The sequence below is a fragment of the Saccopteryx bilineata genome, chromosome 10 (assembly GCF_036850765.1).
Source record: "Saccopteryx bilineata isolate mSacBil1 chromosome 10, mSacBil1_pri_phased_curated, whole genome shotgun sequence".
Lineage (NCBI taxonomy): Eukaryota > Metazoa > Chordata > Mammalia > Chiroptera > Emballonuridae > Saccopteryx > Saccopteryx bilineata.
Window position 1 is genome coordinate 6,880,923 of NC_089499.1, and position 27,876 is coordinate 6,908,798.

General features: G+C 46.8%; 1 protein-coding gene and 1 pseudogene across 1 annotated transcript; both read left to right on the forward strand.

Moving 5' to 3' along the window:
- The first annotated feature begins 599 nt into the window (after window positions 1–599).
- IP6K2 (inositol hexakisphosphate kinase 2) lies at window positions 600–27,624 on the forward strand. The gene is made up of 7 exons (XM_066245475.1): window positions 600–750; window positions 17,237–17,568; window positions 19,309–19,377; window positions 19,492–19,711; window positions 20,585–20,760; window positions 26,321–26,496; window positions 26,860–27,624. Exons 2-7 carry the CDS (start codon window positions 17,367–17,369, stop codon window positions 27,361–27,363), a joined length of 1,347 nt encoding a protein of 448 aa, XP_066101572.1. The 5' UTR covers window positions 600–750; window positions 17,237–17,366; the 3' UTR covers window positions 27,364–27,624.
- LOC136314760 (U1 spliceosomal RNA) lies at window positions 4,806–4,960 on the forward strand (annotated as a pseudogene).
- Window positions 27,625–27,876: the final 252 nt, after the last annotated feature.

Here is a 27,876-nt window from a genome sequence, read left to right on the forward strand (position 1 = left end):
TCGTCCTTCCCAGCTACAGTGACATTCACTCAGGTGGGAGTTCTATTGGCCAAAACAGGATCCAGGACAAATGAGCCTCAAAGAGGCCCTGTAATGTGGAGTTTGGTAGGACCTGGATGGACACTGAGTCATCCATTAGTAACAGAATTCTACAGCCATTCCTCTGTCCATTCCTCTAGAGTGTCATTTGTCCACCCATCTACAACCAGTCCTCTGTCCAACTGTACATATACATACACTCCTTTATCCAACGTCAACAGCCACTCTTTTGTCTATCTTTCTGTCCATCCACAATCAGTTCTCTGTCCATTCATCTACTAAAGTGACCAATTTCCCAGCTTGCTGCCAACTGTCTCCATGTTAGCAATGAAAGTCCCACATCCTGGGAAATGCCTCAGGCTCGGGGAAAATGGTACGGTTGGTTGATCTGTCCGTCCCCAGGAATCCCCTCATGGCACCCATCTGCCCAAAGCCCATCTGTCCTCTCAACCACCCATCCAACCTTTTTGGCTACCTTCCCACCGAGGTAGACAAGGCTCCGCCCCGTGCCCCGCCCCTCCCGGAAGCTGCCGCAGAGAAGCCCTAGCAACAGCTCGTACCACCCAATCCGTTTTCGGGCTCCCGGTGCGAGCCAATAGCGAGGGTCGCTGGAAGCGAGGCGTGGGGAGCGGGACTCGGTGGGGCCGCCGCCATCTTGATGGGAAAGAAACAATAGCACGGAAGCGCCGAGGGACAGGGTTGAGGCCGCAGGTAACGCCCGATTTGCGGTTCCTATGGCTTCGTCGCGTCGGGAGCTTTAAGGGAGAGTTTCTCCGGGCCGCGGTAGGGCAAGGTCTCTGGTCATTAGGGGTTATCCCCGGGTTATTTAGGGAGGGGCTCCCGCTATTATGGAGGGTAGGTGGGAGATTCCCAGGGTCTTTGTGGGGCCGTGTTTTTCTGGGTCATTTGAGAGACATTGATTCTTCGGGTTATTGGAGAAGATCTACGCTGGTTTTCAGGGGCAGAATCTTTCCTGATCGTTGGGGGGGGTGTCTCCCGGATATTTGCGAGGTGCAGGACCCCTCCCCCTCGGTCATTGAGGCGATCTCGGGTCTTTGGGGGAGCAAGATCTCCCAGGTCATTGAGCGGTCTCCCCAGGACATTGGCCATCATGATCTTCCGGGGTTTTGGGGGGTTCTCCTTGAGTCTTTGGGTGGAGGAGTCAACCAGCGCCTCACGTACTGTTGTTACCTGGGGCTGGCAGGGGTGCAGCCATTTTGAGTGTTTGAATGGCATTTGGGTCTGTCAGCTGATGTCTTGTGGGGAAACCTACACATCTAACCTTATCATCCAAAAAATACCTAAAATGGATCCGGGGACGCTTTCTTTATAAGCTGCACCACGGGTGGAGCTTTCATTTCTTTCACGTTCGATTACAGACTGCTTTTGTCTTCTACATCCTAATGATTTCTTTCATTTTACGGTTTTATTTGGTCTCACATTAAGAAGCCGCATTAGAGTGCAGATCAGAGTCCAAATGTTGTGAAAATAAAATGTAGAAACCAGTAAAATCTAGTGCTCCTGAATGCCGGGGGAACTAGAACTAGTCAGTGCTTGGAATAAAAACATTTTGGTAGCACAGTGCACATAGAACAAGAATGAAATAAGTCATTTGGAAGACTAGTTTTAAAGAGTACTGAAGTTTTTGAAAAGTAACAAAATCCAGTTTTATGATAGTTTCTGTAAAGCACCATGATTACAGTGATTTTGATGAATTCTAGTACTTAAAGTATTGGCTGTATGTGCGTTTTTTAGCAGGGTAACATTTTAAGTGAACTAAGATGCTTATTTACATAGGTTGCTGCTATGCAGTTTGCATAATTGCATCCTGTAACCTGTTGTTAAGTATTTAAAGCAAGTTCTACAGGTGGTGGTATTGTTTTAACTTTCACCTCTATAAGAATTAGAAAGTGGGCAAAATGAATGTTTTGTCATATTTGACATAATAGGTCAGTTGATAGCTTAGTAACTTTTTATTTAGAGAAAAAAATCATTTGAACTGTTAACTGTTACTCCAATTGGTGTACTTGCTTTGTGATTTTAGAGTAGAATTCACAGGAATTGTTAGAAATCAAGTGGACGAGAACTAGGATTAGAGTTGATATAATTGTGAAAGTCAGTTTAACTGACTTGGGCTTCAAGGCTTCGAAAGTGACTTGACAAGTGCTCTATATACCTTTGTACCAGCCCTTTTCCTGTCTGAGCAGAGTAGTGTTTGAAAAAGGAACAATGCTGACTGATGGACCTTACTAGTTTTCCTTGCAAGAGCTTTTTTTTTCTAAGAACCAGAGATGTCACCGGTATCAAGGCAGCCTGGTTGGGCCTGAGTCTCCCTGAGGCTGGCTTGCTAAGGTGAAAATTTTCCGGTTTGGCTAATAAAGTTGATGCACTGGGAAAGAGTATTCCCTTTAAGTGAAGTTGTTTTACATAGTGAGATAATCACCTTAAACATATTGAACATATTTTTGCATAGTAGAAAGTAAGCAGATGAGCCTGACCAGTGGTGGTGCAGTGGATAAAGCGTTGACCCTGGGACACTGAAGTCCCAGGTTCAAAACACTGAGGTCATGGCTTGAGCGCTGGGTCGCCGGCTTGAGTGTGGGATTGACATGACCCTCAGGGTTGTGGGATTGACATGACCCTCAGGGCTGTGGGATTGACATTACCCTCGGGGTTGCGGGCTTGAATCCAAAGATTGTTGGCTTGAAACCCAAGGTCATTGGCTTGGCTGGCGCTCCCTCTCATCAAGGTACATATAAGAACCAGTCAGTGAACAACTAAAGTGTTGCAACTACAAGTTGATGCTTCTCATCTCTCTTCCTCTCTCTCTCTCTCTCCCTTTCTGTTTTGAAAAAAAAAAAAAAAAAATTAGCAGATGATTATTCCTATGTGATTACATTTTAAAGCATATTTTTGTTTTTAAAATAAATTCTGTTTCTGTCTGTGCATACCAAGTAATATAACTAACAAGTAGTACTAGTCTTTGCAATATATTCCAATGGCAGGAAAAGGTCATTTTCCTCCCAAATTGAGTTTAGAGTCCATCTCTGAAGGAAAAAACAGCCTCCTAAGATAATGCGCAGTTGGTTTGGTTATGTTACCCATCATCACCAGCTTCTGGAAGTTATCAGCTTTTAGCCAATCTTGTTTATTCTGCACTCTGTTTTCCTCCCTTCTCCCTCCAATTTTTTTATTTTTTATTTATTTAAAGTAAGGGAGCCCTGGCCGGTTGGCTCAGCGGTAGAGCGTCGGCCTAGCGTGTGGAGGACCCGGGTTTGATTCCCGGCCAGGGCACACAGGAGAAGCGCCCATTTGCTTCTCCACCCCTCCGCTGCGCCTTCCTCTCTGTCTCTCTCTTCCCCTCCCGCAGCCAAGGCTCCATTGGAGCAAAGATGGCCCAGGCGCTGGGGATGGCTCTGTGGCCTCTGCCTCAGGCGCTAGAGTGGCTCTGGTTGCAACATGGCGACACCCAGGATGGGCAGAGCATCGCCCCCTGGTGGGCATGCCGGGTGGATCCCGGTCGGGCGCATGTGGGAGTCTGTCTGACTGTCTCTCCCTGTTTCCAGCTTCAGAAAAATGCAAAAAAAATAAAAATAAAAATAAAGTAAGGGAAGTGTTTATTTGTTTTTTTTTTTTAATTTTATTTATTCACTTTAGACAGAGGGGGGAGAGAGAGAGAGAGAAGGGAGAGAGAAGGTGGGAGGAGCAGGAAGCATTAACTCCCATATGTGCCCTGACCAGGCAAGCCCAGGGTATCTAACCGGCAACCTTAGCATTCCAGGTCAATGCTTTATCCACTGCGCCAGCATAGGTCAGGCTCCCTCCATTTTTTTTTTTTTTTTTTTTTTTTTACAGAGGCAGAGATAGACAGGGACAGACAGACAGGAACGGAGAGAGATGAGAAGCATCAATCATCAGTTGCGCGTTGCGACTTCTTAGTTGTTCATTGATTGCTTTCTCACATGTGCCTTGACCGTGGGCCTTCAGCAGACCAAGTAACCCCCTGCTGGAGCCAGCGACCTTGGTTCCAAGCTGGTGAGCTCTTTGCTCAAGCCAGATGAGCCCGCGCTCAAGCTGGTGACCTCGGGGTCTCGAACCTGGGTCCTTCCGCATCCCAGTCCGACGCTCTATCCACTGCGCCACCACCTGGTCAGGCTCCCTCCAATTTTTAAAAAGCTGAAATTTTTAGGAAGCTTCTTCCTAAAATGTGTTGTTACATTTATGTGTATTTCATTGACTAGCTCTAAGGTCAAGAAACTACCTACCCATTATTCTACCTAAAAAACAGTAATTCCTTTATTTTTTTTTTAAGTGAGAAGGGGAGGTAGACAGACTCTCACCTGTGCCCTGACTGGGATCCACCTGACAGCCCCTGTGTGGGGCCGATGTTCAGATCAGCCAAGTATCCTCAGCTCTTGAGGCCGGTGCTCTCACCAATGGAGCCACTGACTGAGAGGGGGAAAGGGAAGGAAAGAGAAGCAGATGGTCGCTTCTTGTGTGCCCTAACTGGAGATTGAACCCGGGACATTCACACACTGGGCAGATATACTGTCCCCTGAACCAACCAGCCAGGGCCAATAATTCCTTTTTTTTTTTTTTTAAACTTTAGCTAGGGGGAGAGAGTAAGACAGGATCATCAACCCGTTCCTATATATACCCTGACCAGGGGCTGAACCAGCAACCTCTTCACTTTGGGCCAATGTTAACCAATGGAGCTATCCAGCCAGGGTTGGTAATTCCTTAATTTAAAAATATATATATATACAATACTTACCTGGCAAAGGAGGTACCATGATCACGAAGGTGGCCTAGGGAGAGGCTTATTCATTGCACTCTGGATGTGCTGACCCCTGCGATTTCCCCAAATGTGGGAATCTTTTTTTTTTTTTAATTTTTTAAAATTTTTATTTATTCATTTTAGAGAGGAGAGAGAGAGACAGAGAGGGAGAGAGAGAGGAGAGAGAGACAGAGAGAGAAGGTGGGGAGGAGCTGGAAGCATCAACTCCCATATGTGCCTTGACCAGGCAAGCCCAGGGTTTCGAACCGGTGACCTCAGCATTTCCAGGTCGACACTTTATCCACTGCGCCCAAATGTGGGAATCTTGACTACATAATTTGTGGCAGCGAGGGACTGCATTCGCCCTCTCCCTGGCATTAAAAAGGAGAAGAAAAAGAATATACAGTCATGTTCAGATGTCCCCAGTTGTCTCATTATTATTTTTTTATAGTTGGTTGGTTCAAATTGGGATCCAAATACAGTCTGCACATTGCATTTGTTGAAGAGACAGAGAGTCAGAGAGAGGGATAGTTAGGGACAGACAGGAAGGGAGAGAGATGAGAAGCATCAGTTCTTTGTTGTGGCACTTTAGTTGTTCATTGATTGCTTTTTCTTATGTGCCTTGACTGTGGGTCTACAGCAGACCGAGTAACCCCTTGCTCAAGCCAGTGACCTTGGGTTTAAGCTGGTGAGCCTTGCTCAAATCAGATGAGCCTGTGTTCAAGCTGGCGACCTCAGGGTTTCGAACCTGAGTCCTCCGCGTCCCAGTCCGATGCTCCATCCACTGTGCCACCGCCTGGTCAAGTATGAAGTGTCTCTCTCTTTTTTTATTTTTTTAAAATTTATTAAATTTAGAGAAGGGAGAAGGAGAAGGAGGCAGAGGCAGACATTGATTTCCTCCTGTATGTTGCCTGACCAAGGATCTAACTGGCAATGTTAGATCTTTGGGATCTAACATTGTGCTTTAATCATTGGGATCTAATGTCTGTGCTTTGGGACAAAGCTCTAACCAACAGAGCTAACTGGCCAAGGCTCTTTTGTTTGTTTGTTTTTTGCTTTATTTTCCTTTTTTTTGTCACAGACAGAGAGAAGGACAGATAGGGTCAGACAGATGGGAGGGAGATGAGAAGCATCAATTCTTTGTTACAGCACCTTAGTTTTGCATTGATTGAGTGACCCCTTGTTCAAGCCAGCGACCTTGGGCGTAAGCTAGTGACCTTGGGCTTCAAGCCAGTGACCTTTGGGTTCAAGCCAGCGACCGTGGGGTCATGTCTATGATCCCATGCTCAAGCCAGCGACCCCGCGCTCAAGCCAGCGACCCCGCACTCAAGCCAGATAGATGAGCCCGTGCTCAAGCCAGTGACCTCAGGTGGGGAGGGGGTGGTTTGAACCTGGGTCCTCTGTGTCCCAATCCTACATTATCTGTTGCGCTAATGCCTGGTCAGGTTGTTTCTTAAATTTCTGTGTGCTAACTCTGTTTTTCTTATAATTTATCTGTTCAGAAAACTTTTTGTCCTGTAGGGTTTCCCCATTTGTTAGCTTTTTTTTTTTTTTTTTTTTTCTTGTATTTTTCTGAAGTTGGAAATGGGAGGCAGTCAGACAGACTCCCGCATGCACCTGACCGGGATCTACCCGGCATGCCCACCAGGGGGTGATGCTCTGCCCATCTGGGGCATCACTCTGCTGCAACCAGAGCCATTCTAGCGCCTGAGGCAGAGGCCATAGAGCCATCCTCAGCGCCTGGGCCAACTTTGCTCCAGTGGACTCTTGGCTGTGGGAGGGAAAGAGAGAGACAGAGAGGAAGGAGAGGGGGAGGGGTGGAGAAGCAGATGGGTGCTTCTTCTGTGTGCCCTGGCTGGGAATCGAACCTGGGACTCCTGCACGCCAGGCTGACACTCTACCACTGAGCTAACCGGCCAGGGCCTTTTTTTTTTTTTTTTTTTTGCTGATCATTCCCTGGGCGTAAGACCTTTTGACTCAAATGGCTGGACTTGATGGGGTTACTCCTCTATATCTTTTCAGTGAAGAAGTTGTAAAGGAACTGCCAAGGCTCATTAAAAAATGAGCCACAGCCTGACCTGTGGTGGCGCAGTGGGTAAAGCGTTGATCTGAAACGCTGAGGTCGCCAGTTCAAAACCCTGGGCTTGCCTGGTCAAGGCACATATGGGAGTTGATGCTTTCTGCTGCTCCTCCTTCTCTCTCTCTCTGTCTCCTCTCTCTAAAATGAATAAATAAAATCTAAAAAAAACCCTGCTACATTAAAAAAAAATTCCTAAAAAAAGAGCCGCAAACTGTGAACTCTAAAGGCTATCAGGGACCCTAAAGGGCCATATATAATGCAAGAGCTTCCTCCGTCCATTGTGTCGTGTGGTCCGCAGGGTATGAGCCCTAGATTTTCCATATGTAACTGGATTCTGCTTTGGCCTCTAGGAGGGTGAAGATGTTCTACCTCCTCTCTTTACTGACCGCCTCTTACACTGATGTTATGTGTTGTGCTCAATGGCAGTTCAGATGTGGGAGCCTTGATCCAGTACTCTCCTTTCTTTGCACAGTACTCTTGGAGTGCCTTCAGTGTTTCTTTCTTTTTTTAACCATTTATTTATTTATTTTAGAGAAGAGAGAGAGAGAGAGAGAGAGAAGGGGGGGAGGAGCAGGAAGCATCAACTCCCATATGTGCCCTGACCGGGCAAGCCCAGGGTTTTGAACTGGTGACCTCAAGTGTTCCGGGTCAACACTTTAACCACTGTACCACCACAGGTCAGGCTTCTGTGTTTCTTTTGTAGGTAATTCCTAAATATCTTTTCAAGTTTGGTTCACTCAAGCTTCAGTTCTACTGCTCCCACTATTTTTTTTTTTTTTTTTTTACAGAGACAGAGAGAGAGTCAGAGTGAGGGATAGACAGGGACAGACAGACAGGAATGAAGAGATGAGAAGCATCAATCATTAGTTTTTCATTGTGCATTGCGACACCTTAGTTGTTCATTGATTGCTTTCTCATATGTGCCTTGACCATGGGCCTTCAGCAGACCGAGTAACCCCTTGCTTGACCCAGCGACCTTGGGTCTAAGCTGGTGAATTTTTGCTCAAACCAGATGAGCCCACGCTCAAACTGGCGAGCTTGGGGTCTCGAACCTGGGTCTTCCGCATCCCAGTCCAACGCTCGATCCACTGTGCCACCGCCTGGTCAGGCTGCTCCCACTATTTGCTGAACATTTTTTTCTTCAGTGCTTGAGTCTTTTCTGACTTCATGAATAAAACATCCTTGTTCTGACTTGTGAAGGCTCAATATCTGACTCATCCCTGTGCCAGGGGTTCTGAAGATAGGGTCATGGTTGCCCACTTCACAGACTAAATGCAGAGTTCAGTGAAGGTATGCATTTTTCAGGAGAGAAGCCCACGTATGTCTCAGATTCTCTGTTGGTCAGTAGCCCTATTAAGGGTTAAGAACAGTGTATGACACCTAGCCAGCTACCTAGGACCTAGTATCTGTTAGCTCTGATGCTAAACAGAATCGTACTGTTTCCTTGAGAGACTGCCCAGAATTACCCAACGAACGAAGAAATGGTATAGTATACTTGACCAACTTGAGAAGCCTGACAGGAAGAACATAGATCAGTAACTGTTAAACCACTTATTTGCATATTGCTGAGATTACCATCTTCCTAAATCGGTTCATTTTTATTAAACATTTTCAATTCTGCTATTATGAATAGAGGTTTTCCTTCAGACAGTGAAAGGTGTCCTTCCAAAAACAGTCTGTTCTCCCAGATGAGAGCTTCTAGAGGAGAGGCAGCTGAGTTGGTTGCCAACCCCCTGCTGAGTGTTTCAGGGGGGAGGGTTCTTGCTTTGTGCCCCTTACCTGAGTGAGAATACACATATCTCTTCCCAGGCCCTTTGGGCTGCCCTTGCCCTTTGTAGAACCTGTGCTGGGTGTTATGAGACAAATACAACAACTCTCTAGGGTTGCATGCTTGAGAACCTTATGGGTTGATTGGAATGCTTCGCCTACATTGGGAGACCAGGGGAGAACTATAAGCCCAGGATGCAGAGTCTTGGGGCATTTGTGTATACACACACACACACATACATAATTTTAAAATGTGTGTTTTTTAAAATGTTTATTTTATTGATTTTAGAGGAAAGGGTAAGCACACGCGCAGGAGAGAGAGAGAGAGAGAAACATTGATCTATCTGTTCCTGTATGTGCCCTGACCAGGGATCGATCTGGCAACCTCAGTGCTTCAGGATGATGCTCTAACCCAGTGGTAGTCAACCTGGTCTCTACCGCCCACTAGTGGGCGTTCCAGCTTTCATGGTGGGCGGTAGCAGAGCAACCAAAGTATAAATAAAAAGATAGATTTAACTATAGTAAGTTGTTTTATAAAGATTTATTCTGCCAAACTTAGCGAAAATCCAACATAAAGTACTTGGTAAGTAATAATTATTATATGCTTTATAAATTTTATAAAGTAAAGTTACTTTCCTACTTTATAAATCACCATTACTTTGGAACTAGTGGGGAGTTAGAAAATTTTACTACTAACAGAGATACAAAAGTGGGCGGTAGGTAAAAAAGGTTGACTACCCCTGCTCTGACCAACTGAGCTATCCTGCCAGGGCTAAAAAATGTTTATTTATTGACTGTAGCAAGAGAGGAAGGGAGAGACAGAAAGAGAAAGACAAAGACAGGAACAAGAATATCGATCTGTTCCTATTTATGCCCTGACCAGGGATCAAACTGGCAACCTCTGTGCTTTGGGATGATGCTCTGACCAACCAAGCTAACCAGCCAGGGCCCTGGGGCATTTGGAAGGGTGCACCTTGTAGGGATGCCAGCTGGCAGTTGACAGTGACTCTGGGTCCCGAAAAACTTATGGGTATGGCCAGGTCTGGGGCAGGTGAGGGCTGGGATGGAAAGGGGCAGGCTGCCCGTCTCCCAGGATTGATTAATCTCACTCTCAAGGGTGTTTTTACTTTGAAAATGCCTTAGGCTTCTGGTATAGAGCCAAAGAAAGGGAACAGAGTAGTAAAATGTCAAACATGGAGATGCCGCATTGGCCTTCCTCCCAATCCTCAAATGTGCTCTTGATTGACTGAAGTCACTGTCCTTCCCAGAGCCATGTGATTTGCTTCAGAACTGTGGGTACAGCCTCGGCCAGATAGCTTGGTTGGTTAGAACATTGTCCTGCTGTTCAGAAGTTGCTAGTTTGATATCTGGTGAGGGCACATACAGGAACAGGTTGATGTTCCTGTGTCTGTCTCTCAAGTTAATTTTTAAAAAGTGAAGAAAAGAAAGAGGACTGTGGGTACAGTTGAACTTCATTCAAAAAAATTTTTTTTTTATTTTGCTGTGCTCTTTTTTAATTTAGTGATTGATTTTTAGAGGGACAGAGGAAGGGAGAGAGAGAGAGAGAGAGAGAGGGAAAGAGATCTATTTGTTATTCTACCTATTTATGCACTCATTTGTTGGTTCTTGCATATGCCCTGCCTGGAGAGCAAACCTGCAGCCTTAGCCTATCGGAACAGCACTAACCAAGAGAGCTGCCTGGCCAGGACAGTGTGCTTTATTTTGGATAATTGGCAGATGGTCCTGTGTTTAGACAGGGCTGTGACCTATGCAGTGTCAGGAATTTTCTCCCTCCCATATTTTGTTCTTTTCCTGGCTTTCTGTGGAAGAACACTGTCTATACTTAGTTATTGGGTGATAAAACTGCCAGATTGTGTTGTGAGCCTGCAACGTTTGGTAGCCTTTTAGGGGGAGTATTTCCCTGAGTGAGGTGTTGTGAGGACCCAGAGGAAATTATGCTCCCTGGGTACAAGATCTGGTGATCTGGTAAAGTGGAGGTCGTACCTCAGTTCTTCCACCAGCAGGTGCTGCAAGCACTCAGGGTGCTGGCCTGGGCATGTCAGGGCTGCCTGGGTTCTGTGGCTGCCCATGACGATGGAATCATTTTTGGCATCCTTTGTTTCAGAGAATGAGTTCATGTGTCATCTGGTTCGGGAACTGACTGAGATGAGCAGTGGTAAATATTGACCACAGGGAAGGAACCTAGAATCTTACCTGAAGCTAAGGGATTGTTACTTACTGGCAGATGAAAGAACCCGTGACTCAAGTTAGGAGTGTACCCCATAGATTGAGACCTCAGAGCAATCTCAGCCATAGTCTGGAAGGTCACTCTGTGTTCATGTTGTATATGTTTCTTCCCAGGTAGAGGGATTTGTAGGCTGCACCAAGGAGAAAGAGGCTGAAGAGGGAGATTTACCCTTGAAGAGGAATAATGGGCTATTTATTTATTTATTTATTTATTCTATTTAAAGTGTATTTTTGATTTTAGAGAGAGAGGAAGGAGGCGGAAAAGAGGAGAAAAACACAGATCTGTTCCTGTATGTGCCTTGACTGAGGATCGAACCTACAGCCTTTGCGTTTCAGGTTGATGCTCTAACCAACTGAGCTCTAGGGCTGGGGCAAGGACCTTGGGTTTTTCTTGAGGTAGAGTATGCAGCTCTAGCAGGTTTCATTTGTAGCATTAACTAATTTCTAGATGTATGAGCTGAGGGCCTGGGGCTCTCAGGAGTCGTAGCTGTTTAATTTGTATTTTGAAAAGTTAAGAATCTTAAGGCATGTTTCCAGCAAATCCTTAAACCAGTTTGATAACTTTAGGGGAGTGGGGTATAGGGGAAAGCTGTGTCCTAGCCTAGGATGAATCCTGCCCTGTGTTCCTTACCTGTTCATAGTTTTATGGACAAATGTGTGAGGTAATATAGAAAGCTAAAATAGATACTAAATCTAGCCTGACCTGTGGTGGCGCAGTGGATAAAGCGTCGACCTGGAAATGCTGAGGTCGCCAGTTCGAAACCCTGGGCTTGCCTGGTCAAGGCACATATGGGAGTTGATGCCTCCAGCTCCTCCCCCCTTCTGTCTCTCCTCTCTCTCCCTCTCTGTCTGTCTCTCTCTCCTCTCTAAAAATGAATAAATAAAATTTAAAAAAAAAAAAAAGAACTCTAAGGTCAAGCACAGGAAACTTGGCAGTTAATATTAAAAAAAAAATAGATACTAAATCTGAAGCCTGTGTTTTATGGTATTCTCTGTCTCCCTAGGTACAGGGTCCATCTATTGCATGGACTTCACAGTAACCATTACTGCTCTAGGATTCTTGGGAAAATGGGCCGTAGACCTCAGATGTTTGAAAATCTGTAAGAGATCCCTCTGCTCAAGCTGCACTTGGAAGAGAGAGAGTAGCAGGTGAAACACAGCAGATGTTTTGGGTGCTTTTAATTTGAGGCTACTAGAGGTGATCTGTGTAATCACTGGGAAATTGATCCTTCACTATCCCACAGGGATAGAACCTATAAGGGCCTGGAGAACAGAAGCCCCCCTTCTTCATCTGCAGTCCCAAATGTGGGAAATATGTTGTATAGTGAAGTCATACTTACCTTCATATTGAGAGATTGAACAGAACTGAAATCAAAGAATCATAAAACAGGACTCACCTTACTTATTATGTGTGGCATGTTGTTATTTACCTGACGAAAACACTAATTTGATTACACAGCCCACAGAGTAGAGAAATACTCCAGGCCTCTCCTCATAGTTTTACAGACCAGAAAACAGGTCTGTAAAACTGAAAGGAAGCCTTACCAGGCGGTGGTGCAGTGGATAGAACATTGACCTGGGACCCAGGTTCAAAACCCTGAGGTCGGCCACTTTGAACACAGGCACACAGCTTGAGTGTGGGGTTGCTGGCGTGAGCGTGGGATCATAAACATGACCCTGTGGTTGCTGGCTTGAGCAAGGGATAACTGGCTAGGCTACAGGTCCCTCCCACCCCCATCAAGGCACACAAGAGAAAGCAATCAATGAACAACTAAGGTGTGTTAATGAAGAATTGATGTTTCTCACCTCTTTCCCTTCCTGTCTGTCTGTCTGTCTGTCTCTTTCTTGGTTTAAACAACAAATAACCCCCAAAACTTAAAGGGAGCCAGGGACTGGAGACTTTTCTCTAGGTAATCAGGTCACAGAACTGGGACTATAATCTGGCTCCACTTCAATACAGGATAATTCTGCCTCACACTGGGAGTTTCCTCTGTCATCAGACTTGGCTCAGGAGAGAATGAGCCTTGTTTTTCTTGCCTCTCTATGCAAGATGATGATTCTTCTCCAGGGAGCAATGTCCTCTGGACTGCCAGAGCTAGATTCTGAGGGGAGGGTGGCAAAGTGCCACATTATACCCAGCAGCTAATGAATACACCAGGGACCTGGGAGGAGGAGGTAGCAACCCTAATCAGGTCTTTCATCCTCCAGCTACACCCACTAGGGAACTGCCATGAAGGAGTAGTTTTTGTTTGTTTTAGATTTGTCATTGGAGATGGGGATGGATAAAAGATATCTGGAAAGAGATTTTTTTACTTAGTTGAAACATATAAGGAATCTTTTTAGATGACAGGAGGGGAGATAGTGAGGCAGACTCCTGCATGCACCCCAACCGGGATCTACCTGGCAACCCCATCTGGGGATGATGCTTGAGTACCAAGCTATTTTTAGCCCCCGAGGCTGATGTGCTCAGACCCATCGAGCCACACTGGCTGCAGGAGGGGGAAAGGGAAGAGGGGAGAAGCAGATGGTCACTTCTCTTGTGTGCCTTGCCAGGAATCAAACCTGGGACTTTCATATGCCAGACCGACACTCTATCCACTGAGCCACTGGCCAAGGCCAGAGAATCTTGAACAGAGCTGGAAAGGGATTTGTATTGTTGTTAGCATTGCTCTGATAACAAAGTTTTACACTTCTATGAAAGGTTTCTAAAGCCTGGCCCATGAGGAGTGTCTTGTACTTTCACCGTTTAATAATTACGGTACCTGGTTTGTGCTTGGGTATTGGCAGGCCAGCCATGAATCAGTCTGTAGGTTTCCACTGGCATTGTTCTTACCCAGGAGGTCTTTTCAGTCTAGTGTGAACTGGTCTCCGCAGAACTAGAGAAGAGGCTGGGTGGCCAAGCTTCTTAGAGCTCCACCTTCTGGAGAATGTGTGGAATGGCTGGAACGTACTCATCCTTAGAGCCGATTGCCTGTGTTATGTCTTGGGACTCTGCTTAGTCCATCCCCTTCTGAGAGCTTCTCTGATGATGAGAAGGTAGTGCCAGGTGAGAAATCAGCACCATTGGTTTTCTGTCTTTTGCTTATAGGGGAGTTTATTGATTCCTAATTCTTGAGTCCAGTTGGGGCCCATAGTAGTCAGTTCTCTCTGAAAGGAAGGAATTAACTAAACTCTTTTTTTTTTTAATTTATTCATTTTTAGAGAGGAGAGAGAGACAGAGAGGGAGAGAGAGGAGAGAGAGAGACAGAGAGAGAGAAGGGGGGGAGGAGCTGGAAGCATCAACTCCTATATGTGCCTTGACCAGGCAAGCCCAGGGTTTTGAACCAGTGACCTCAGCATTTCCAGGTCGACGCTTTATCCACTGCGCCACCACAGGTCAGGCTTAACTAAACTCTTTAAAAGAGGCTATAGTCAGCCTGACCAGGCAGTTGCGCAGTGGATAGAGCGTTGGACTGGGATGCGGAGGACCCAGGTTCGAGACCCCGAGGTCACCAGCTTGAGCGTGGGCTCATCTGGTTTGAGCAGAGCTCACCAGCGTGGAACCAAGGTCGCTGGCTCGAGCAAGGGGTTACTCGGTCTGCTGAAGGCCCACAGTCAAGGCACATATGAGAAAGCAATCAATGAACAACTAAGGTGTTGCTACAAAAAACTGATGATTGATGCTTCTCTCTTCGTTTCTGTCTGTCCATCCCTGTCTATCCCTTTCTCTGACTCTGTCTCTGTAAAAAAAAAAAAAAAGAAACTATAGTCATATGTCACACAATAGCATTTTGGTCAACAATGGACCACATATATGATGTCTGTCTTACAAGATTATAATAGAGCTGAAAAATTCCTATCACTTAGTGACCAACACATTACTCACATGCCTGTGGTAACACTGGTGTAAACAAGCCTGCCGCACTGCCAGTTGTATAAAAGCATAGCACATACAGTTTTGTACAGTGCATCATACTTGACAATAAACAATTTACTGGTTCATATATTGTTTATATATTTACTATACTATATTAATTCTGTTTAGATTTTTAAAAATTTGTTTTAGAGAGAGGAAAGGGGAGAGAGAGAGAGAGGGAGGGAGAGAGAAACATCAACCAGTTCCTGTGTGTGCCCTGGCTGGGGATTGAACCTACAACCTTCGTGTTTTGGGATGATGCTCTAACCAACCGAGCTATCCAGCCAGGGATTTTTATTATTATTTTAAAGTGTACTCTTTCTACTTAAAAAACCCCAAAAAGATTGGCTGTAAAAAGTACGTGTGTTATGCCAGCAGCAGCTTCATACATCTTGTGTTCACCGCGCCTCTTGATTGCATCATTTTCTTTTGCGCTTGGTTTACTCTTATCTTGTTTTGTACAGTAACATGCTGTACAGCAGGCGTTTTCAACCTTTTTACACTTGCAGATGGATGGAAATAGAAGAGTTGTTTCAGGGACTGCTAAGGTAGAAATCACCCTGAGCATAAGTGAGTTTGACTGAGATCAGTGGGTCTGTAATTTTCATACATCAGGGTGGTTAACTCTTTATCTGATTGGCACAAAATTTCAGGCAGGCTGGCCCACGGTTGTAAAACACTATATACAGGCTTGAACCCAGGAGTGAGTGATAGGTTCTATTATATAACTTAGGTGTGTAGTAGGCTGTACCATCTAGGTTTGTGTAAGAGCAGTATGATATTCACACAATGACAAAATTGCCTAATGATGCATTTCTCAAAATGTACCCTTGTTGTTAAGTGGAGCATGACTGTACTTTATAAATAGAAACTATAAATACATAGTGGAAGCACTCTCATAGGACAAGCTACATGTCCCAAGTACGTAGATGTGTTATATATCAAGGCATAGTCCCTGGGCCCTAGCAGCAGCTGTGTGGGGCATCCAACAGATTGAGGTTCATTTGGTAGTTGTGGCATATTCTTTTGCCCTGGGTGAGTTCCCTAACCTCCCCAAATAAGCTTCATTGCTTGCAATAGTGAGAGGAATGTTCTACCTCTTAGAATGGATCATGAAGACTGAGGTTCTTGTTCCTGCAGTGAGCCTGGCACATGATAGGTGCTTTACCCACTTTAGGGGACAGTGGGTACCCCTCCAGCAGGCCATTTTCACCACCACCACCACCTCATTTGGAGTCATGGGAACCGGAGGAATTTCCTACAAGAAACCCTGTGCAGAAACTGAAGTGTAGACCAAGCCCTGTAAGCAGTGCTAGTCATAACTGTAGCCCCTGAATTACAGACGGAAGACAGAACTACGTGCCCTGAACAGTTCACAGTTGCAGAGTGTACTTTGCTGAGATCCAGGATGTTTGGGAATGCAGTCAGGAGTAAGGCCCTGGACATCGGAATGGGAGGGAGCTGTGATTGCTCCAGAAATGCAGCTTTGGTTTAAAGGTGTGCCCCAGCTTTTGGAGATCAGGATAGAACTGATAAAAATAGTCAGTGACCTAGAACACTGTGTATCTTTTTAAAAGGAGTTAGCCAGACTCTATCAGTTGTTTTTAGATACAGACGTTAATCATTAAAGCTAGGCCCAAGCTCTACTGCTAATAAGGTTAATGGGGCATGTCTTTGGCCTTGGGCAGGGGCGGTGTGTGTGAACACCCTGGGGGAGTAAATCTTACTAGATGGTGTGTAAGCAGGTTTTTTCCTTTTAAATGCATTTTATAAAAACATAACGACTGCCTGACCAGGTGGTGGCGCAGTGGATAGAGTATCTGACCCAGGTTCGAAACTCTGAGGTCATCAGCTTGAGCCCCAGGTTGCTTGAGCCCAAGGTCGCTGTCTCAAGCAAGGGGTTACTTGGTCTGCTGTAGCCCCCCGGGGTCAAGGTACATATGAGAAAGCAATCAATGAACAACTAAGGATCCTCGAGGAAGAATTGATGTTTTTCATCTCTCTCCCTTCCTGTCTGTCCCTCTTTGACTCTCTCTGCCACACACACACACACACAATGTATAGACTTAACCAAGAGACCTGAACATCACAGTTACCTTAAGTTTAACAATTTTATTAGGAAATAGTTCATTTAACCTGAATATTAGGTTTGAAATGCTGACTTTCCCTCTGTGTGGCTTCGCATTTTGCCCGCCCACTGCAGGGGCTAAGGCAGGGGTTGTTTAGAGGCACCTGGAGCCAGCCCCAGCTTGTCGGCATTCGGCCCCGCCCCGCGAGAGCTCCGGTTGTTTGTTTCTGTGGGAGGAGGCGGGGCCGGAGTGGGTGAAGTGGACCGGCTCAGTCTGTTTGTCTTGCTGCTGAAGGAGGAGGGCTACGGCTCTAAGGCAGTCCCCAGGCCGCTTCCAACTCCTGTTCTTATTTGCTTCGGCAGAGCGGCCTGACCTGTGCCACCAAGAAGCCCAGGCCAGACACACGGACTCAAGGACAGACAACAGGCGGAGGACGCGCCGGCGGCTGGATCCTGCCACCTCCCCCTTCTCCCTACCTCCTGCACCTGGAGGATGAGCCCAGCCTTCAGGGCCATGGACGTGGAGCCCCGCGCCAAGGGCATCCTGCTGGAGCCCTTTGTCCACCAAGTTGGGGGGCACTCGTGTGTGCTCCGTTTCAATGAGACAACTCTGTGCAAGCCCCTGATTCCGAGGGAGCACCAGTTCTACGAGACTCTCCCAGCTGAGATGCGCAAATTCACTCCCCAGTACAAAGGTGAGCCCCCAGCTGCTGGTAGGGGTCGCCAGCCTGGCAGGAGATGTGAGGCAAGCGTTGTGACCTTCCCTGGCAGCCATCACCCCTCCCACTCTGTGTTTTCCCTCCTCCTCCTGGCCCTCAGCCCAGCACCTCACACCCTCAGTTTTCAAGCCCTGGTAAGATTGCTCAATTCTTTTTTGTTTTGTGGATTGTTTTGAGTTTATTTTTGGTTTTTGGTGGAAGTGTAGTTGTGTCTTATGTTCAAGTGTCTCTTGACCACCATAACCCATAGTCCTTGGAGGTGGGCAGCGGGGGGAAGACTTTGGGAGGGTTTTACCCGGAGTACTTGCCGCTTGCTTTTTGTCCTCCAGAAAACCAGAAGCCCTGGTGATTAGGTAGGCTTGGGAGCAGGCTGAGTCAGATGGAATGCAGGAGTGGGAGGCCTGTGCTCATTAGCTGAAGCCCATTGCTGTTACAGAATGTCCCTGAAATTGCTGTTACAGAAACCTTTTGACTCACAGATGGTGACTTTCTTCCTTTTTAAAATGCATTTTGGGGGGATGTCAACAGCTACCAGCATGGTGTGGTCTTTTCTGGGGAAGTGGAATCCCTTGTGAAGCAAGGAAGAAACCATTAAGGAAATTAATTTAAAATTTGCATTGCCTGGTTATACAAAAGTTTTGAACAACTTAGTTCTTCTGGAACTGTTGAAACATGCTCTGAAGACCGAATGTCCTGGGCACCTCTCTTTGTGTTCTGAGTATGCATGTGTTGCCGGGGGGTGGGGGGGTGGAGTTGGGGGCCTCACTTGGTCCTTCTCTGTTGTTTTTTCCAGGACAAAGCCAAAGGCCCCTTGTTAGCTGGCTGCCCCTGCCCCCTTTTTTCCCCTGGTTCTTTTTCAGTGGCCACAGGGAAGTGTGGTCCCCTGAATTCCCCACCCTGACTTTTCTGCACCCAGAGCCGGGGACCACCTCAGAAGTGTCATCTCTCTCTGAGCACGCATTCCCCTGCAGCGGGCGGGCAGCATGGACTGAGCAAATTGAGTGATCTCGGGCCAGAGAGGTCTGGGAGGAAAAGTGTTCAGCCAGGCGTTTGTAAGGCGCTCGTCGGCACCTGCTGAAATGCTGCCACTTGACAAACCCCTCCTCAAAGACTGACTGATAACACATGGCAGGTTCTAGAGACGAAGGGAGAGAGAGCTGCTTTCAAGGCCATCACGTACTCGTCTGTGCTCCCCACCCAACCCTGTTTGCCTATGTTTATTTTGTTCTTTTGTGACATGAGACCTGAAGAGACCAATAAAGTAACATGTTTGAGAAGGACAAAAAGGCTTAAGGCACCCACCTGTAAAGGGGCGCTGCAAGAAGCCTTTGTTTGCTAGGGTGTTCATTGTGCTGTGTGGTTTGTTTTGTTTGCTCCTTTATTTTGTTTCGCTTGCCCAGTCTCTCCTTACCCTTGGATGCTGCTTACCCCTCAGGCAATCCTGTGTTCCCTGTGTTCTGGCTCTGCTTTAAAGCAAGCCTTGAGGCCGTCGGAGTTTCTGTTTAGGGCATTAAAAATTCCCACAAGATATAAAGAGCAAATGTTTTTAAATCTCTCTTAGGATTAGAAGAATTACATAAAATTAATAAACATTTTCAATGATGGAAAAATGTGTCTTGTAATTCTTTGGCTCTTGCCTTGTGAGTACATCAGAGTGGAAGACTCAGCCATGTTTGCTCCCTAATCGCTTGTCTTGTATGGTGTCATCTTTTCTAGCTGTTTTGATATTTGTAAGGTTTGCAGATGAGTTTGGGGCCTCTGGCAACATAGAGACTAAGGAACAGGGTAAGAAAACCCCCCACAAATGTTAAAATCATGTTATTTATAACACATGTAGAATTAAAAGTTCTCTGCTTCTGTGGAATTAAAAGCCGTCTCTGCTCCTCGCCCCTCTTTTAGGTGTGGTATCTGTGCGCTTTGAAGAAGATGAAGACAGGAACTTGTGTCTAATAGCATATCCACTAAAGGGGGATCATGGAACTGTGGACAGTGTAGATAATTCAGATTGTGAACCAAAAAGTAAGCTCCTAAGGTGGACAAACAAAAAACATCATGTCCTAGAAACAGAAAAGACCCCCAAGGACTGGGTGCGGCAGCACTGGAAGGAGGAGATGAAGAGGTGGGTATAAACTGAGGGGCACCCAAGGCTCTGTGGGAGGGAGACGTCGGGGGTCTTAGTTATAGCTTAATGCCCTGAGCCAGAGGAGGCCCTGACATAGTAGGTGCCTTGTCACGCAGAGGTCAGTTTCCCATATCGCATGCCCAGCTGCTCTTTGACTCCGCATTAAATGATGCTGCTTTGGATAAACAGCTGTAGTGGCAGCTGTAGTAGGACTTCAGTCACTTGTTCCTTTTGTGACAGGCCCTGTGCTGCATCCTAGGGATGTAGCAGTGACAGGGACAGCCCTCTGGTTCAAGTTGCTCACTGACAGTGGGGGACAGAATGGTCTGCGGGCATCCCCTAACCTCAGGAATTCACCTTGGCAGGGCCTTCCCAGTGTCACACCTTGGAGGAGCTTGTAAAAGTATTAAGTTGGAGTATGTATAATGTAGCCAAGTAGGCTGACTTACTCTACTGTGGGTTTCAATTCAGATTTCCCCAGCCACTCACACTCAGAGTCAGGGGACTGGATGTCCTAGAAACCAGGGTGGCACTGCCCAGAAGAAGAGGGCATTGCAGGCTTCTTTGTGGGGCTGGGGGTGGAGGCAGAGGCTATCCTTTTATCCTAACTTCTCTCTACTGGAGAAAAACAGTGAGCTGGCCTCTTAATTAAAAAAAAAATCAAAAAAATTTTATTTAAAAAACAATCCACTTTCTTGAGGTATAATATACATACAGTGAAATATGCCCACTTAAAATGTTTGATGTGTACAATGAAACCACCACATCAACATATCAAACTTCCCATTGCTCCAGAAAGTTCATTTGTGCTTCTTTGGCCCTGAGTTTTTATAAGACGTTGTAATTTATTGGCTCCTTATCTCTTTATAGCCATAAGTTAGAAGAAGAATTTGAATGGCTAAAGAAATCTGAAGTCTTATACTACAGTGTAGACAAAAAGGGAAATGTAACTTCCCAGCTTAAACACTATAACCCATGGAGCATGAAGTGTCACCAGCAGCAGTTACAGAGAATGAAGGAGAATGCAAAGCATCGGAACCAGTACAGTATCCTTTGTTCACAGGACATCTCCACCTTTGGGGAGGGAGGGTATGGAGACCCTTGGAGCTGGAGAGAAGGGTTGGATTTTTTAGTTGTGGTTGTGCTGAGATTACTGTGTGATAGCTGTGGACAAATACCATCCTCCCACAGGGCTGCGGGCTGGTCTGGGAGTGTAGGTGGTGGGGTGGGGAGTTGAGGGCTCCCTGTGGGCGAGCGGCTTCTAATGGAGGACCCACCTGCATCAGGGGTGGTTTAGCCTAGAGTACAAGGGGAAGGTTCGTGTTTCAGACTGCTACAGAAGTCCCCAAACATTGCTTACCTGCCAAGGACCAGGTCAGGGAGGACTAACCTGTCAATCCTAGTTCACTAGACTGACACATGAAGAAAGCGTGGGGTCCTTTCCTCCCCCCCTTTGTACCCATTACGCTGTGTGTTAATGATTTTTTTTTATTTGTTTTTCTTTTTTTTGTATTTTTGTATTTTTCTGAAGCTGGAAACGGGGAGAGACAGTCAGACAGACTCCCGCATGCGCCTGACCGGGATCCACCCGGCACGCCCACCAGGGGCGATGCTCTGCCCACCAGGGGGCGATGCTCTGCCCCTCCGGGGCGTCGCTCTGCCGCGATCAGAGCCACTCTAGCGCCTGGGGTAGAGGCCAAGGAGCCATCCCCAGCGCCCGGGCCATCTTTGCTCCAATGGAGCCTCCGCTGTGGGAGGGGAAGAGAGAGACAGAGAGGAAAGCGCGGCGGAGGGGTGGAGAAGCAGATGGGCGCTTCTCCTATGTGCCCTGGCCGGGAATCGAACCCGGGTCCCCTGCACGCTAGGCCGACGCTCTACCGCTGAGCCAACCGGCCAGGGCCATGATTTTTTTTTTTAATATGGGGAAATTTTTCTGAGAATTGTTTTATTTATTTTTGACATTTTATTAGGGAGAAATTTAAACCTGTTAAAAATAGAATATGTTGAACCTTTAAAAGTAAGTCACCTAAGTTTAACAGTTAACCGACTCTTGTCACTTTTTTTTTTTTTTTTGGTGGCAGAGACAGAGTCAGAGAGAGGGACAGATAGGGACAGACAGACAGGAAGGGAGAGAGATGAGAAGCATCAATTCTTCGTTGTAGCTCCTTAGTTGTCCATTGACTGATTTCTCATATGTGCCTTGACTGGGGGGCTACAGCAGACCGAGTGACCCCTTGCTCGAGCCAGTGACCTAGGGCTCAAGCTGGCAACCTCGGGGTCTCGAACCTGGGTCCTCTGCGTCCCAGTTCAACACTCTATCCACTGCGCCACCACCTGGTCAGGCTCCTGTCAGTCTTAGTTGTTACAATCTCTATACACTCGGCACCCTGCAACTGAACTATTTCTGAGGCAAGTCTCAAGTATAACATTTTGCCTGTGTGTATGCCTCAGCAGGAATCTCTAAAAGATAAGGGTATTTAAAAACATTATTTTATTATTTTTATAGATTTTAGAGAGGAAGGGGGAGAGAGGGAAACATCGGTTTTTTGTTCCACTTATTTTTATGTATTTATTGGTTAATTCTTTTTTTTTTTTTTTTTTCGTTTTTTTGTATTTTTCTGAAGTTGGAAATGGGGAGGCAGTCAGACAGACTCCCGCATGCGCCTGACTGGGATCCACCCGGCATGCCCACCAGGGGGCGATGCTCTGCCCATCTAGGGCGTTGCTCTGTTGCAACTAGAGCCATTCTAGTGCCTGAGGCAGAGGCCACAGAGCCATCCTCAGCGCCCGGGCAAACTTTGCTCCAATGGAGCCTTGGCTGTGGGAGGGGAAGAGAGAGACAGAGAGGAAGGAGAGGGGGAGGGGTGGAGAAGCAGATGGGCGCTTCTCCTGTGTGCCCTGGCCGGGAATCGAACCTGGGACTCCTGCACGCCAGGCCGATGCTCTACCACTGAGCCAACCGGCCAGGGCCTATTGGTTAATTCTTGTATGTGCCCTGACCAGAGATCGAACCCACAACCTTGGCATATTGGGATGATGCTCTAACCAGCTGAGTTTCCTGGCCAGGGCTGTATTTTTTTTTTAAAGATTTTATTTATTGCCTTTAGAGAGGAGAGAGAGAGAGAGAGAGAGAGGGAGAGAGAGAGAGAAAGGGGGTAGAGTAGGAAGCAACAACTGATAGTACTTCTTGTATGTGCCTTGACTGAGCAAGCCTGGGTGACTTCAGCATTCTGGGTTAACGCTTGACGCTTTATCCTCTGCGCCACTACAGGTCAGGCCCAGGGCTGATATTTTAAAACAATACTATTATTACTTCTTAAAACGTGGACAATAATTTCTTACTATGAAATCCCTAGTTTCTGTTCACATTTTCCTGATTGTCTTATGTTTATATTGATATTTTCTTTGAATGGGGATCCAGATGAGGCTCACATGTTGCATTTGGTTGAAATGTTCAAGTCTTTTTTGAATACCCTTTATGTTTTTAATTCTTTGAAATTTCTTGCCAAAGAAACTGGGTCTGTTAGTTTCCCATCATCTGAATTTTACTGATTAGGTCCCTGTGGTATCTTTTAAATGTTACTCTGTTCCCTCTGTTTCCATTTGTTAATCATTTGATCTATAGGCTCGATCAGATTCCAGTTCAGTTTGGGGGTTTGGGGACAAGAGTCTCAGAGAAGGTGTTGCCCATGTTCATCAGGAAACTGTTTTGTTGTCTGTTTTGTATTGTCATTGCCTTGGGTCTATTTTTTCATTAGTTGATTTTCTAATTTTGTAATTCATTTGTTAGCTGGAGTTCTACTATAAAGAAAAGCTTTTTCTCGGCCCTGGCTGTTTGGCTCAGTGGTAGAGCATCGGCCTGGCGTGCAGGAGTCCCGGGTTCGATTTCCGGCCAGGGCACACAGGAGAAGCACCCATCTGCTTCTCTTCCCCTCCCCCTCTCCTTCCTCTCTGTCTCTCACTTCCCCTCCCGCAGCCGAGGCTCAATTGGAGCAAAGTTTGCCCAGGCACTGAGGATGGCTCTGTGGCCTCTACCTCAGGCGCTAGAATGGCTCTGATTGCGGCAGAGCATCGCCCCCTGGTGGGCATGCCGGGTGGATCCCAGTTGGGCGCATGCGGGAGTCTGACTGCCTTCCCGTTTCCAACTTAAGAAAAATACAAAAAAAAAAAAAAAAAAAAAAAAAGAAAGAAAAGCTTTTCTCATCAACTACGTGTTTATCGTGAGGTATAGTTTATATAGGAAAAGCAGGTTAAAATTTTCCTTTATCATTCTGGCCAGTGAGCTCAGTTGGTAGTGTTGTCCTGAAACAACAAACTTGCAGGTTTGATCCCCAGTCAGGGCACACATGAGAAGCGACCATCTGCTTCCCTTCCCCTCCTTCCTCTTTCTCTCTTCCCCTCTCATAGCCAGCAGCTCGAATGATTCCAGCATCGGCACCAGACGGGGTTTGCTGGGTGGATCCTGGTCAAGGTGCATGTGGGAGTGTGTCTCTCTATCTCCCAACCAACTGGAGATGTCTGGCCAGGGCTTACATTAGAGCCAGAAGGGAGAGGGATAGGAGAGGGAAAGGAAGCATGTCCCATACCGGGCTGACGCTCTGGCCACTGAGCAATCCAGCCAGGGCCTGCAGTTATTTTTATTGATGCTCAGATTTTCTCACATTTGGCCAGTGGGAGACTTTTAAAATAAGCTCCTAAGTCATTTTGACACAATTACAATAGTCGGTGATGGCTGTCTTCCTTTCTGGTATAGAAAGATGTCCAGGGGCATGTGTGTTTCCTGCTCCAGGTGTGAATTTAGTCATTCCTCAGGCAGAGTTGCAAACCTTTTCAGTAAAGGGCCAAATAGTGTTTCCTGCTCCAGGTGTGAATTTAGTCATTCCTCTCAGGCAAGGTTGCAAACCTTTTCAGTAAAGGGCCAAATAGTGAATATTTTAGGCTTTGCTAGCCACACACTCTCTGTGACAGCTTTGTCATTTTAGCATGAAAGCATGAATATGGCTGTATTCCAGTAACATTGTTTGTCATCACATTTAATTTCATTTTCATGTGGCATGATGTGGATTTGATAGATAGATAGATAATCTTGATCTCTTAAAAATGGAAGTATTGCCCTGGCTGGATAGCTCGGTTGGTTGGAGCATTGTCCCGAAGCACAGAGGTTGCTGGTTCAATCCCTGGTCAGGGCATATACAGGAACAGACTGATGTCCCCTCCCCCTTTCTCTTCTCTCTCTTCTCTCTCTCTCTCTCTCTCTCTCTCTCTCTCTCTCTCTCCCTCCCCCCCCTTTCCTTTCTCTAAAATAGTAAAATAAACATTTTTTAAAAATGTAAATACCGCCTGACCAGGCGGTGGCGCAGTGGATAGAGCGTCGGGCTAGGATGCCGAGGACCCAGGTTCCAGACCCCAAGGTCGCCACCTTGAGCACGGGCTCATCTGGTTTAAGCAAAAGCTCACCAGCTTGGACCCAAGGTCGCTGGCTCAAGCAAGGGGTCACTCGGTCTGCTGAAGGCCCGTGGTCAAGGCACATATGAGAAAGCAATCAATGAACAACTAAGGTCTCGCAACAAAAAACTGATGATGGATGCTTCTCATCTCTCCGTTCCTGTCTGTCTGTCTGTGCCTGTCTATCCCTCTCTCTGACTCTGTCTCTGTAAAAAAAAAAAAAAAAAAAAAAAAAAAAAAAAAAAGTAAATACCAACCTGACTTGCGGTGGCTCAGTAGATAAAGCACCCACCTGGAACACTGAGGTCACCAGTTTGAAATCCTCAGCTTACTTGGTCAAGGCACATACATACCTGGTTCTCCCACCACCTTTCTCTCTCTCTCCTCTCTCTAAAGTCAATAAATAAAATCTTTAAAAAAAAGGAAAAAAGAAAATGCCATTTAAAAAAATGTAAGAACCATTCCTAGCTTACAGGTTGTATGAACAATGAGCAAGGGGCCACAGTTCACCAATTCCTGCTCTAGGAGCACTGATCTAGGGCTTAGGGAATTCATATGTCTGGTCATTGTTTCTAGGCCTTTTTTCTTTTTTTAAGAGAGAGAAGGGGTGGGGGAGCAGAAAGCAACAACTCATAGTAGTTGTTTTTTGTATGTGCCTTGGCAAGCCCAGGTTTTTGAACTGGCGACCTCAGCATTCCAGGTTGATGCTTAATCCACCATGTCACCACAGGTCACACAGCCCTTTTCAGTGCATGCAGCTGGGAAACACATTTATTTTAAAGAGAAAACTTCATGAGTTCATACTGATTTCTCAAGTTCATATTTAAAGCTACAGGATTTACTGAACTTATTTGATGTTATGTTTGTAATTTAGGCCTGTATGCTGCTGTGTCTTCCTGAGTTCAGGAAATGGGGGATTCAAGGCCTGTGTTGAGTTTGAACCCAGGCTATTCTTAGCCAGTTCCCTGATGACAGTTGAAGGTGTCTCTCGGCCCTGGTAGTCATGTGTGGAGACGGCTCCATGTGTGAGAGACGGCAGGACTGATGGGGCCCTCTGGTCTTGTGCTTTTCTGGGCATTGTGTGTAGACACTGTACCCTGGGAGTGCCAGGGGCCCATGTGGCAGCACCTCTTCTTTAGGGGGGTTTCCTTAACCACCCAGAATTCATCTTACTGGAGAACCTGACTTCCCGGTACGAGGTGCCTTGTGTGCTGGACCTCAAGATGGGAACTCGCCAGCATGGTGACGATGCTTCTGAGGAGAAGGCAGCCAACCAGATTCGAAAATGCCAGCAGAGCACTTCAGCCGTCATTGGTGTGCGCGTGTGTGGCATGCAGGTGAGGGGAGAGCTGGTGTGTGGCCTGGGCTGGCTCGGTTGTCCAGTAGTTGGACTCCTCCACTCTGGTGTAATCCTGTTTTCTCAAAAGATGCCAGAAAAAAAAACATGCATGCCCTGGTGATCCCCTTGGGGCTGGCTTGGCTGCCTGAGTCTTCTCCACCAACCAGATACTGAACAGGGGTCTGGGGCGGAGCCCACAGCAGAGGGCTGTATCCCAAGTGGGTGTTAATTGGGGAGAACGGTGTCTCCTGTGGTTCAACAAGTTAAAGGATCTGATCCAGGCCTGTTGTCGCAACCACTCCCCATGGTCCAGGTTTTAAGGTGGCTGTTGTCATCTGATCTGCCGATCTCCCTCCCACAGGTATACCAGGCAGGCAGTGGGCAGCTGATGTTCATGAACAAGTACCATGGACGGAAGCTGTCGGTGCAGGGCTTTAAGGAGGCGCTTTTCCAGTTCTTCCACAACGGGCGGTACCTGCGCCGGGAGCTCCTTGGCCCTGTGCTTAAGAAGCTGGCTGAGCTCAAGGCTGTGTTGGAGCGACAGGAATCTTACCGCTTCTACTCGAGCTCCTTGCTAGTCATCTATGATGGCAAGGAGCGGCCGGAGGTGGCCCTGGACTCAGATGCTGAGGACTTGGAGGAGGACCTGTCAGAGGAGTCAGCTGATGAGTCTGCTGGTGCCTATGCCTTCAAGCCCGTAGGTGCCAGCTCAGTGGATGTGCGCATGATTGACTTTGCGCATACCACCTGCAGGCTGTATGGCGAGGACAGTGTGGTACATGAGGGCCAGGATGCTGGCTATATCTTCGGGCTCCAAAGCCTAATAGACATTGTCACAGAAATAAGTGATGAAAGTGGGGAGTGAGCTGGCTGTACCAGCATTTGACTCTTTGTGTCCCAGGCCCAGCTGTGCTGCGTGGGGGAGGAGGCCAGCATGGCCAGGTGGTGGCCTTTGCAGCCTGGAGCTGATGTGCAGAGGCCTCTGGGAGTCCCAGCCTGAGCCAGCCCCACCCGTGCTTGGAATCTTTATTTATTTTAACTGTTTCTTCAACATTCCACATTCGATGATGCAGATACCTCTTTCCTGAGTGTAAATGTTCTAATACAAATCCTTTGGTTAATTGTACACAGTGCTGCTGTCGTTCTTGCCAGAGGTAGGCAGTCAGCTCCCCTTCCAACCCTCAGAAGCCTCACCATATTGAGACTTCCACCATCACCCAGCAGTGTTCTCTTTGCCACTGCCCCCCACTCCATGGACCTTAAAGTCATCACAGCCTCTTGACTGGGTCCTCAGTTCCCTATCCTAGCAACCTGTGGTCACTCAAAAAGGATCCCCACACATATAAGCCACAGCTGGGTTCCTGTGGAGTCTGCACCT